This window comes from Sorex fumeus, unplaced genomic scaffold, assembly GCF_029834395.1.
Source record: "Sorex fumeus unplaced genomic scaffold, SorFum_2.1 ptg000006l, whole genome shotgun sequence".
Classification (NCBI taxonomy): Eukaryota; Metazoa; Chordata; class Mammalia; order Eulipotyphla; family Soricidae; genus Sorex; species Sorex fumeus.
This window is the reverse complement of record NW_026606063.1, coordinates 33396331-33408852: the sequence shown is the minus strand read 5'-3', so window position 1 is coordinate 33408852 and position 12522 is coordinate 33396331. Positions and strand designations below refer to the sequence as shown.

At 40.4% G+C, this 12522-nt stretch overlaps 1 protein-coding gene across 1 annotated transcript in view; it reads left to right on the top strand.

Moving 5' to 3' along the window:
- DCDC2C (doublecortin domain containing 2C) overlaps positions 1-12522 on the top strand; it is a 172881-nt gene that overhangs the window by 75184 nt on the left and 85175 nt on the right. The window contains exons 8-10 of the mRNA XM_056126405.1: positions 630-638; positions 4262-4362; positions 7651-7710. Coding sequence (XP_055982380.1) covers positions 630-638; positions 4262-4362; positions 7651-7710 — 170 coding nt within the window. The remainder of the gene's footprint in view (positions 1-629; positions 639-4261; positions 4363-7650; positions 7711-12522) is intronic.

Below are 12522 nucleotides of genomic sequence, written 5' to 3'. Positions count from 1 at the left end.
TCTATTGGTTATGAATAACATATGATGTCGTGCAGTTGCAGTAGTGTCTGCACAAGTTTGAAATTCCGTATTTTAACAATTAAATCTGGAGGGATTTCTGCCAAAACCTGCTGGGTTTCGAGTTTTGTTCTTGAGTCTCTTGGATCATGGCCGTTAAGCAGCTTGATCAAGAGCCAGAAAGGCTGTTCATGGGTGGTGACTCAGGGTCTCATTGGAGGAAAGGGCAGCTCCACCCCCATCCCGTGAGACCCCATGTGTCTCATCACTGCGGTCCCAAACCTAACTGTCCAGTGGCCTCTAGAGGATGGCGGCCACTGGGCCGCCAGGGGGAACAGGCCAAGGCACAAAACCTATTCCCACCTGGGGTGGCCCAGCACCAGTAACCTACTGCAGGGACTGGATGTATTTCTGCCAAAAGCCGCTGGGTTCCACAATTTGTTTCTGAGTCTCTGAGATCAAGGCCATTAAATGGCTTGTCAGGAGCCAGAGAGGCCGTTTGTTGCTGGCAACTCGAGATCTCGTTGGGGTGTGGGGGGGAAGGGCCGGCTCCACACCCATCCCGTGAGGCCCCATGTGTCTTGTTACTGTGGGCCCAAACCTGACTGTCCAATGGCCTCTGAGCCACCAAGGAGGAGCAGGTGGGAGGGACAGCACCCTTTCCCCCCTGGGGTGGCCTGGTGACAGTAACCTACTGTGCGATCCGGACGCATTTCTGCCAAAAGCCACTGGGTTTTGAGATTTGTTTCTGAGTCTCTGGGATCATGGCCATTAAGCAGCTTGATTAGGAGCCAGAGAGGCCATTCATGAGTGGTGACTCAAGGTCTCTTTGGGACGGGGAGGAAAGGGCAAGCTCCACCCCCATCTCGTCACTGTGGGTCCAAACCTGACTGTCCAATGACCTCTGGAGGATGGTGGCCACTGGGCCACTAGGTGGAACAGGCCAAGACACGACACTTATTCCCACCTCGGGTGGCCTGACGCTGGTAACCTACTGCAGGAACTGGATGCATTTCTGCCAAAAGTCTTTGGGTTTCGAGATTTGTTTCTAAGTCTCTGGGATCATGGCCGTTAAGTTAAGCAGTTTGATCAGGAACCAGAGAGGCCACGCCTCCAAGTATATAGCTGAGCCGAAGGTGGTTTGTGGGTGTGTCTCCCACATACCTAACTTTTGTCAGTTTACTTTCTCTGTAAACTTTGCCCCAAGTCTTTGGGGCAAGCTACCGAGAGTATTCGATATGCCAGACACAGTAACAACAAAGTCTCCAATGGAGACGTTACTGGGCCCGCTCAAGCAAATCGACGATCAACGGGAGGGCCAAAGGCACAGAGCAATTTTTTGGTATCTGGAAGTTTGAAGGTGCCATCAGACTGCTGATGCACTTGCCTCACAGGTACAGATTGACCTGCTGGTGGCACCATACTCCTTGTTACAATTACATCTGATGCTACCATTAACATTATTGCTGCACCTACTGTTACTGTTACTAATATTACTATTAGTAAGGAGAGGCTGCTGAAGTCTCAGTGTTCAGACGAATGGAGACATTCCTGGTGCTCGCTTGAGTAAATTGATGAGCAACAGGACAACAGTGATAAAGTGATACAGTAAATGTTACTATTGCTATTGATACTGCCAATCTCACTATTACAGCTACCATCACTACTGTATTACTGCTATAGCCACTACTATCAAAGCTACTGCTATCAAACTCTTACTGCTATTGTTGCAATACCCAATACTGTGGGTATTGCTACTATTATAGATACTACTGCCATTGTTAGTACTGCGCTGCTATTACTACTGTTACTAGTACTATTATTGCTACTGCTGATGCTACTATTTATGCTATTGAAACTATTACTGCTATTATTATTGCTACTATCATTTCTATGATTTCTATGATTACTGATACTACTACTAACACCATTACATTTTATTGAGTTCTTAATGGGTGCCAGGGTCTGGACGAGACACCTTCTGTGTGTTATATTTTATTATATACATGATAGAAACTTAAGAATATAATTCTTTTGGTAAATTATGAAAGAAATCTGGTGGATAAGAGAGACTATCTCTTACTACTCTGCTACATCTATTGTATCACTTGTCATCCCATTGCTTATTGATTTGCTCGAGCAGGCGCCAGTAACACCAGTAACCAGAGATGAAGGCAGGTGCGTGTTTGTCAGCATGCTGCAATCTAATAATATGGAAACAATTTTTCTTAGAAAATTTTCTTCTGTCAAGACTTTTAATACCATCTTTACTATTTCTTGTTTTTCTTTGTTGCTCCTGTATGATAGCCCCTTTCCCCTTTCTGGCCTTCAGAGTTGGAATATTTCCTGAATGCTTTTCCCTTGCTCCTTCCCTCATGTGTCCTTCTTCTACCCAGGATAAATAATCATGCTGCAGTCCTCCATGGAGCTTAGTAAATCTCTGGCAAGGTAGATGTGCTTGCCAGAATTCCCACTGTATTAATCTCAACCTGAATGGGTTTAAGACTGTAGCTATTGAATCTACACTAGCAGAAACACTAAATTATATTTCTATAAGGAATAGAAAACAGAATCTCTCTATAAAATTTTGCTCTATACAAAGCATTTCTACACAGGCGCACAGCAAACCTACCCTCTAGGAGTCAGCATATTGTGAAAGGGTTCAAATTCCATCTGAAGCCTTTGTGAATCTCAGGTCATGGGGAAATAGTTGATGAACAAATGGGCATGAAAAACTTGCTTAAAGACAACTATAAATATTAAATGTTGAAAGCATGCCAGAGTGCTTGGAACACACAGGGTCCCTGATTAATGTGCTTTCCTTTCATCTCTTGATGTTTCACTCTTTATTATTTAGGAGAATAAGAAAGTCTTGCTAAGACTTGAGGGAAGATTCTTCTGTAGGTGATAATTGTGGAGGGAGCTGAAGTTTAAGACTAGAACTGGGATGGGGAGGGAGATCTGGGACTCTTCATTGGTAAATGGAATGAACCAGTTATGGGAGTTGCCTATTTTGGATCGTTGAGTTTATTAAAGTAAAGTAAGTAAAGGCCCTCCCGTTGATCGTCGATTTGCTCGAGCGGGCCCAGTAACGTCTCCATTGGAGACTTTGTTGTTACTGTGTCTGGCATATCAAATACTCTCGGTAGCTTGCCGGGCTCTCCGAGTTTATTAATGGTCTCGAGTTTATTAATGGTCACCTTTATATCATCTTAGAGTTGAAGGAATGGTCTTTCTTAAAATTGTTTTTAGTGAATCACCATGAGGTACAGTCACAGACTTAGAAACTTTCGTGCTTACATTTGAGTCATACAATGATCAAGTAGCCATCCCTCCACCAGTGCCCATTCGCCACCACCAATGTTCCCAGTATCCCTCCCACCACCTCTACCCCATTACCACCCCTCCCCCTGCCTCTGTGGCAGGTGCATTCCCTTCTATTCTCTCTCCTTTAGGGTCTTGTGGTTTGCAATGCAGGTATTAAGTGGCCATCATGTTCGGTCTATAGTCTACTTTCAGCTCACATCTCCCACCCCAAGCGGGCCTTCCAAGCACCCTTTACTTGGTGGTCCCTTCTCTATCTGATCTGCTGTTTTCCCCAGCATGTGAGCAATGTGACAAACTGTGGAGCAATCCTCCTGGTCCTTATCTCTACTATCCTTGGGTGTTAGTCTCCCATTCTGTTACTTTATATTGAAGGAGTGGTCTTATCTGCCCAACTTTTGCCTAATGTTGTCTATTTATTCTCACCAGGGAGACCATAAACTTTCCAAAAACTTACTGTAAAGATAATTAAAATGATTTTTTAAATCTATAAACTGAGCACCTTAATACACAACTTTACCTCCTAGTTCATTTAAACTCTGCTAAAACCCACTTAAATTTTGCATCAATAAATCTGGACATCCTTAAAAATCCAGCTTTGAAGTCTAGTAGGTTTCCTTGAGTTTTTTATTTATAATTGAGCTAACTATTTATACGTTTGTGGAACACACACTATATTTTATCTCTGGATTGAGAGCTATGGTGGGTTGAAATATAGGATGCATGCAGATATACAGGTCCCCCAGACCCAGAAATTTGAAAGAAGCAAAGAAGAGAGTGATGGGGAATTGAATGTCACCTGTGGGGTCAAGGTCCCTTGACCAGGTTTTCTTTATATATAACAAGAAATACTAGAAGATTCTGAGTTGTCACTGTTTTTTTGGAATAAAAACAAAATTAAGACGAACATTGAGAAGAGAACTGTTTTTTTTCCTCCCAGAAAGCAATGTCTATGAAGCCAAGACTCCAAACTTGGAAACTCAAGGGGCTCAGGAAGTTAAGGATGACAAAAATTTGCAGGTGGAGGTGCCTGTGGATCAGGTTGGTATTGGGGCACACATCCCTGTCACTGCCCTCTAATTCTGCTGCTTTAGCCCCTGCCTGTATTTACTCTCCCTTTTTGCATCTCAAGTTCTTCCTAGCCTCAAGAATGTTCCATGCCCTGTTCCCACCTTTAGTTAGCTACTGCTCTTCCTTCAGATCCCATATTATGTATTTATTGCCTTAACCCTCTCCCTAAACCTTTTATCTGAATACTTTTTAATACTTGTCACTGCTGTGGCTGCCTATGTAGTATTGTTTGATAACTGCTTTCAACTTTATACTCCATAAAGATTAGGTCTGCTTTGCTCACTGTTCTAGCCTTTGTCCCTAGCAGTTTTCCAGCAGGTAAGAGACCCTTAATTATTATTTATAGAATGATGGGATAATGACATGAATGGTGCATTAGACAATCTGGTATGGAATCACGGACTGCTGCTTCCTAGATTTCTGAATTTAGAAGGTCTTACTCTCCTTATGCCCGAATAGGATATTTCTGTATATATTGTATGGGGCTAAGTGAAGTGATGCTTGTTTAAATGCTCAATCCAGGTAGAGGAGTTGTTTGCTCCTACTTTCCTTTTGTTCCACATAGGTGTGAAGATGAATCAATAGGGGAGATGTAAGGAAGAAGCAGATGTAGGGAAGAAGAGATATAGGGAAGAAGGAGAAGGATGGGAAAGTGGAAAAGGAGTGAGCATCAAGGCCTGCTGACCTAAGCAGTGGGAAAAACAAATGTCTGATGGAGAAATGGAGGCCTGAGTTACAGACTAGCTTGACTCCCAATTGGCTGACAGTTGTCTACAGACAATGGGATCATCCCAGTTCCTGAGGAGAGATTGTTCAGAGAGGCTCCAGAAAGCCTGATTTGTCTTTAGCAAATACCCGAAGCCACTAAAATACACTTGCAATTATTAGTTTTTGAGAACAGATATTTTGAGAACCATGCATATAAAGGGCCAAATCCCAGTAATCAATAAGCTTTTCTGCTTTTCTTTCAGTAACCAGTCACCCTAACTTTGCCACCTTATTTTTAACATACTTCTGCTATGTTTCTTCCTGTAATCAACTTAAAAAGTGTTGCAGACTATGCATTAGTATACTTCATTTTGGAATTTTGAGCAATTTCACCATGTATTTTTCATATTTAGTATTATTAGCAATATTATTTTTTTTCTGAGTAACAAAACAATGACCCAATGATTGGTCTTCTCTTAAAATCTAAACTCAGAATTTAAATATTTTTTATTGCACACTTAAAGTTTTTATAGTAATTAAAGTTGAGGTTTTTTGGACAGTAACTTTTGTGCTAAATTTAACATCTGCCCTTTCACCTCAACATTGATTATCATTTTTTATTATTGTGTTTGGGGTTGTAGACTGAAAGGGTCAGACAAAAGTTTAAAGCATAGGTGAAATCCTAGTGCATCCAATTTTATTCCCATAAACTGCTTGTGTAAAATAAACATATTTATTTATTTTTGTTGCCAGAATATTTGATTTTCATGGTATTTTTATTATTGGAGCTTGCATAGAAATTATTGGAGACTATTAACAGACCACTGCATAATATAATCTGGGAGTGATAAATTTATTTAAGTCCCAAATTATTATAACTCAACACAAGGAAATAATTTTTACAACTTTATAGTCTTCACAAAAACCATATCCAATATGAAAATATTGATGTAGAAGTTATATCTTATATAATGAATACATTTTTCACAAAGCTAATGTCTTCTGACAGGTTTAAAATTATATTTATCTTATAAATATTTAAAAATGAAACAAGATTTTACTACTCTGGAGAAGCCCATATTCTCTCTTGAACACACATCTCTCTCTCTCTTCCTCTGCTCTTACATTACTCTAAATTTCTTTCAATAAAAAACATTTACCTCACTAAACACACACACACACACACACACACACACACACACACACACAAAGGAAATAGAAAAATGCATGCTCTATTTAGCATAGGATTCTTACTTTTGATTCCTATTTGGGAAATGGTTTAGATTTTCTCTGCACTTAACCAGTTCTATTTTTAGTAAAGTAGCATTACCCTACCACTATAATAGGTGATAAGCTTGTTATGGAAATCTAGGTCTATGGCTGATGCATTAAGAAGAGTAGATTAACTGAAATCACAAAGGACTAGCTCTAGTACTGACCTCCACCAAAATTCAGTTATATTCAGAGACTCACCAAAGTCAATGCAAGATGAGAATGAATTTAACTTAGATTTCGCAGCAGCAACCAGAGTGATGCATCCCAAACTGCACTTTCTTTGATTCATTTCACTCCAGAGAGAGCTAAGAATAAGACATTAACAAAAGTACGACCAAAATAATTTGAGCTAAATAGGAGAAACTCAGTCTAAATCCAGTAATTGCTGAATTGCTTAATTAGAAGAGATATAATGGAGCTTTAAGGCAGTGTTACTTTCAGGTGAATAGGATAAGGGACGTGACTAATCAATAAGGAAAATGTCTCTTGCCCCGTAATAAAAGCCCAGAGGCTTCCATGAATTAGAAGTTCCCAGAGTTGGCCAGCACAGAAGCTCAGTGATGTCTATCTGGGGTGAGGAGAGGTGCATAATTTCTCTAGGACTGTCATTGTGTTCCACAGCATATTGACTTTTGATTGCTGGTGGTGTCCTTAGAGTATCAAGCCTTTTTGTCTCAGCACATGGGAAAACATCATGGATGCTGCCAAGAATACAGAATAGTTTCTTCTATGTGCCTTTCCCTAATAGTAGGAACGTCTTTGGAGGACTCCAGAAAGCTATCACATGTCAGGCCTGAGTGATAGTACACGGGTTGGGCATTTGCCTTGCACGCGGCCGACCCGGGTTTGATCCCCAGCATCTCATATGGTTCCCTGAGCACCGCCAGAAGTGTGATTCCTGAGTGCAGAGCCAGGAATAACCCCTGAGCATCACTGGATATGACCTTGAGCATCACTAGGTGTGACCCAAAATGTCAAAAATAGAAAAAGAAATCTATCACAAGTCTCTACTCCATCCTTAATTGCTATCTAGGGAGGGAAAATTGCTAATAATTTTATTAAATAGGATAACAATTTGTTGGTAGAGGCCTAGGTAAAAAATTGGACAGATGCAGCCCTGACTGCAGTCAGTAACCTTAGTGAACAGAGGATGGTGACTTTCCCATTTCTATCTATAGAACGGGTCTAGAAAGTCATTTTGTCTCCCATGCACTTTGTTTCTTACGATTTGGTTGACTGGGAGTCAATCTAAGACATGGTGTATTTTCTTCTTAGAAACCAACTGAGATGGTTATAGAGGAAGAAATAATTGAGCAACCTTCTTCTGAATACAAGGTGAGTTATTTTATTTCTAGTTTATATTGAATTGCTGGGATCTCAGACTCTATTTTAGTCTTTTAAAACTTTATGTTTACTTAAGAAAGAAATGAAAGCTCAAGTCAGTTCTAGGATACATATCAACCTAGTTTGAGAAAAAGGATGCTTTTTTCTAGACAGCCTGTATATTTGAAAATCTTTTTTTTTAAACGGGTGTGACCATTCTCCAGACGCTTTTATTCATCATGATTGTTGAATAAATGACAGGAAGAGAACATTTATTCAGACCCATAGGAAGCTCTGGATTTTCATAAAGTTGGGGAAACTGAGATAAGGCTTAATCTGGATGAATTATATTGAAAACTCATCCAAAAGAGCCACACAAATCCATCACTGCATTCCTTCAGAGGTACCTGTAAGGAATTGTTGAGGTCCTTGAAGCTCCTGGCTCTATTGGTTCTATCACATGCTACAATGTATTCTCTACCTCTTGGCTCAGGTGAGGTATGAGACCTGCCTTCTTGGTGTCTGGTGAGTAGAGGTAATAACTGTACTTTCCAGCTGACTCTGTGCAAGCCAATGTGTCATTCAGCACTGCCTCTCCTCTGCTTCTGAGATCATAGAAACATGGGTGTGAGAATCTCACCAGTCCTGAGTGATGATGTTGGACCGCCTCAGTTGACTTGTATATATGCTTCTCTATTTACTGCAGTTCATCTGCCTGATTTTTTTTTCTCAAAGAGAGGTCCCAAGAATTGCTCAAGGGTCGTGAGTATTGCATGATTTAGTATTGCATCTGGGTGAGTTGGTTCAGTTCAAGGGTCAGAGAATGCAGTGCTACTTGGATCTGGGGCTGGAAACTACCAGGCCCACACGCTATCATGCTAAGGGAATCATGTGGGGTCAGGGATGGATCTGGGATTGGGCACCTCCTATCTTCCTGGCCCTCATCTGCCTGTTATTAGTGTTGTAGAATTAAAGTTATCCATTCTGGGAATTTAGGGCTGGAGCTATAGCACAGTGGGTAGGGCGTTTGCCTTGCATGCAGCCGACCCAGTTTCGATTCCTCCATGCCTCTTAGAGAGGCTGGCAAGCTACCGAGAGTATCTCGCCCATGCGGCAGAGTCTGGCAAGCTCCCTGTGGCATATTCGATCTGCCAAAAACAGTAACAACAAGCCTCACAATGGAGGCATTACTGGTGCCCCACTTGAGAAAATTGATGAACAATGGGAGGACTGTGCTACAGTGCTACCATTATTATTATTTTTATCTGGGCACTGTGTTTTTCAATGTGTTAATCGTAAATTTCTGGGCATTCAAAGTTCGATCTCTGCATTGCCATCAGTAGCAGGCCATCACTAGTGACCCAAGGTTTCCGCTTTCCCTCTGCCCCACCTTCTTTGTGGACTCATTTTCTTTCCTTCCCCTTCTTTTTCTTTCTTTCTTTCTTTCTTTCTTTCTTTCTTTCTTTCTTTCTTTCTTTCTTTCTTTCTTTCTTTCTTTCTTTCCTTCCTTCCTTCCTTCCTTCCTTCCTCCCTGCCTTCTCTCCCTCCCTCCCTCCCTCCCTCCCTCCCCCCTCCCTCCCTCCCTCCCTCCCTCCCTCCCTCCCTCCCTCCCTTCCTTCCTTCCTTCCTTCCTTCCTTCCTTCCTTCCTTCCTTCCTTCCTTCCTTTCTTCCTTCTTTCCTTCCTCTTCCTTCCGACCTCCTTCCCTCCCAATCTCCCTCCCAATCTCCCTCCCTCCCTCTCTCTCTCTCTCTCTCTCTCTTTCTTTTCTTTCTTTCTTTCCTTCTGAATTCTTTATTAGTGAATCAAAATTATGTGCCTTCTTTCGAAGCACAGTTTTTATTAAATAAAATTTACTTAGAAAGATGTGAGGAGAGGGAGAGAAAGGAAGTACCTGTTCAAGAGAGAACATAGGCCTGTCCAGGGTGGAGAAAGCAAGGCAACATCAAGACAAGCAAGTGAGAATAGGTGTTCAAGAGAGAATAATGCTTGAAGAGCAATCTCTTTACAGACTCATTTCCACAAAATTTTTATTCACTATAGTTTGGGTCACATGCTCACACTAGTGTCGACACTTTTGGTTTTGATACATACAGTTGCCTCACTTCTATACTACCAAAGTAGTCTAAATCACAGTCTGCTTCCTAATCCTCATGTTCATGCTTTTCATACTCATATATAATCCAAAGCCAAGCGCTTGCCATAATTTGATACCTTACATTCTTGTTACTCTGTAGATCCACAGATAAGTTACATTTATCTCCTCATGTATTTTCTTACTATAATTACTGCCATTCCCCACCCTGTGATTGAATCACCCAATGATTGAATATTTCCTTATGACTGTATAGTATTTCATCACACGCATAAACCACCACCACTACCACCACCACCACCACCACCACTTTTTTATCCATTTATCTGTACTTGGATATTTGTGTTTTTTTACATATCTTGTTTATTTTACTAAGTGCTGTGATTAACATAAGTGTGACTATATATTTTGAACTAGTTTTGTGTTTTGTGGGTAGATGCCAAGAAGTGGAATTTTTGGTCATATAGCAGCTATATTATTATTTTTAAAAGAAACCACCATACCATTTTTTATAGAGACTAACCCAGATACAATATTCCCACTAGGATTGAATGAAAGTTTCTTTTGACTTTATTCTTGCCGATGCTGGTTGTTTTTCCTGTTGTTGATATATGTCATACTCCCTGGTGTGAGATAACTCATTCGTTTTTAAAATGTTTTTATTTCGAATACCCATCCCTCCACCAGTGCCCATTTCCCACCACCACGGATCCCAGTATCCCTCCCAACCCCCATCCCTCCCATCCCCCCCTGCCTCTGTGGCAGGGCATTCCCCTCTGTTCTCTCTCTCCTTTTGGATGTTGTGGTTTGCAAAAGAGTTAAGTCTGATTTTCAGGGAGAAACGTTGAGATAATTCATTCTTGTTTTAAGTTTGGACTTCCCGAATAATAAGTAATGATGGACACTTTTTTGTATACTTATTGGCCATCCATAAGTCCTTTCTGGGGAAATGTCTGTTATCTCTTTTCTCCATTGAATTTTTGGGCCACACATGCTGGTATTTAGGGTGTACTCCTGGCTTTGCACTCAGAGATCACTCCTAGTGGGCTTGGTGGACCATATGTGGTGCTGAGGATTGAACCTGGGTTAGCCATGTACCAGGCAAATGTCATATCTGCTATACTATCATTCTGTCCCCATATTCTCCCAATTTTTGGTGGGGTTATTGGATTCTTTGTTGCTGAGATTTCTGATGCTTTATATATTCTGGCTATTAGTGTTTTATCTTAAGTCTTGTGTACAAATGTCTTCTCCAATTTAGTCAGGTATCTTTTAATTTTGTCCTGAGTTTCATTTGCCATGTGGAAACTTAATTTTGATGTCTTCTTACTTGTTTTTTCTTTGTTTTTGTTATCTTTGCCAACAGGATTATGTAACTTTCACCTATTTTCTTCAAAGTATTTATGCATTCATGTATTATCCTGAGGTCTTTAATGTAATTTAATGTTTGTGTATGGTGTGAGATACAAATAAAATTGCATTTTTTTAGCATGTATTTATCTAATTTCTCCAGAATTATTCGTTGAAGAGACTTTTGTTGGTCTGCTTCATGCTTCGGCTCCTTTATTATAGATTAACTATCCATAGATATGAAGGTTTGTCTCTGAACTCTTAGGTCAAATCTTCTGTCTTTCCTTATTTTAGTACTATGATATTTTGGTTACTATAGTTTTATAGTATAAAGTTGGGATGTGTGATGCCTCCCCATTTCTTTTTTCTCAGAATAACTTTGTAATTCCACTGTCACTGTCACTGTCCTCCCGTTGTTCATCGATTTGCTCGAGCAGGCCCAGTAACGTCTCCACTGGAGACTTTGTTGTTACGGTGTTTGGCATATCGAATACATCACGGGTAGCTTGCCAGGCTCTGCCATGCGGGCGAGATACTCTCGGTAGCTTGCCGGGCTCTCCGAGAGGGGCAGAGGAATCATACTTGGGTCGGCCATGTTGGCTGCGTACAAGGCAAACGCCCTACCACTGTTCTATTGCTCAGCCCAATTTTGTAATTCCATACAAATTTTATTAGTGTTTTTTCTAGGCCTGTGAAAAATGTTATTGGAGGTTTGGTGGGGATTGCATTAATTCATGTAATAATTTGGATAGAATGGTCATTTTGACAATGTTAACTTCTTTGCTTGTAGCTTCTTTTCTTTCATAAGTGCCTTACAGTGTTCAAAATATAGGCTTTTTACGTCTTTTGTTAATTTCTAGATACTTGATTTTTCAAACATTATTTTATTTATTGAAAATAAAACTTTATTAATTAAGGTACTGTGATTGTTAATTATGGCTTCATGTGTATATAAGTCCAACACTACACCCCTCACCAGTGTACCCACTTTTTCCTTTCCTGACGTCCTTAAGGCCCTTTCCTTTCTAATCCCACTCTCCAAAAACTCATTCTGTGGATCATTTCTCTTATGTGGACTTGACACACTGTTGCTACTTCTCTGTTTTTCATCATGAAAGAGATCATTCTGTTTCTATTTCTTTACTTTTGATTGACTTCAGCTCTACCTGGTATCCTCTAGCTCATGTCATGGAAAATTGCATACTTTTGTCATTTCTTTCTTAGAGCTGCACAGTATTCCATACCACAAGTTATCATCCATCCATTCATTGTTGGATATTTGAATTATTTTCATATCTTGGCTATTTTACTATGCAGTGCAATGAACATAAGTGTACATTTTTTTAAAATTAATGTTCAAACACTTAAATGAAGTACACC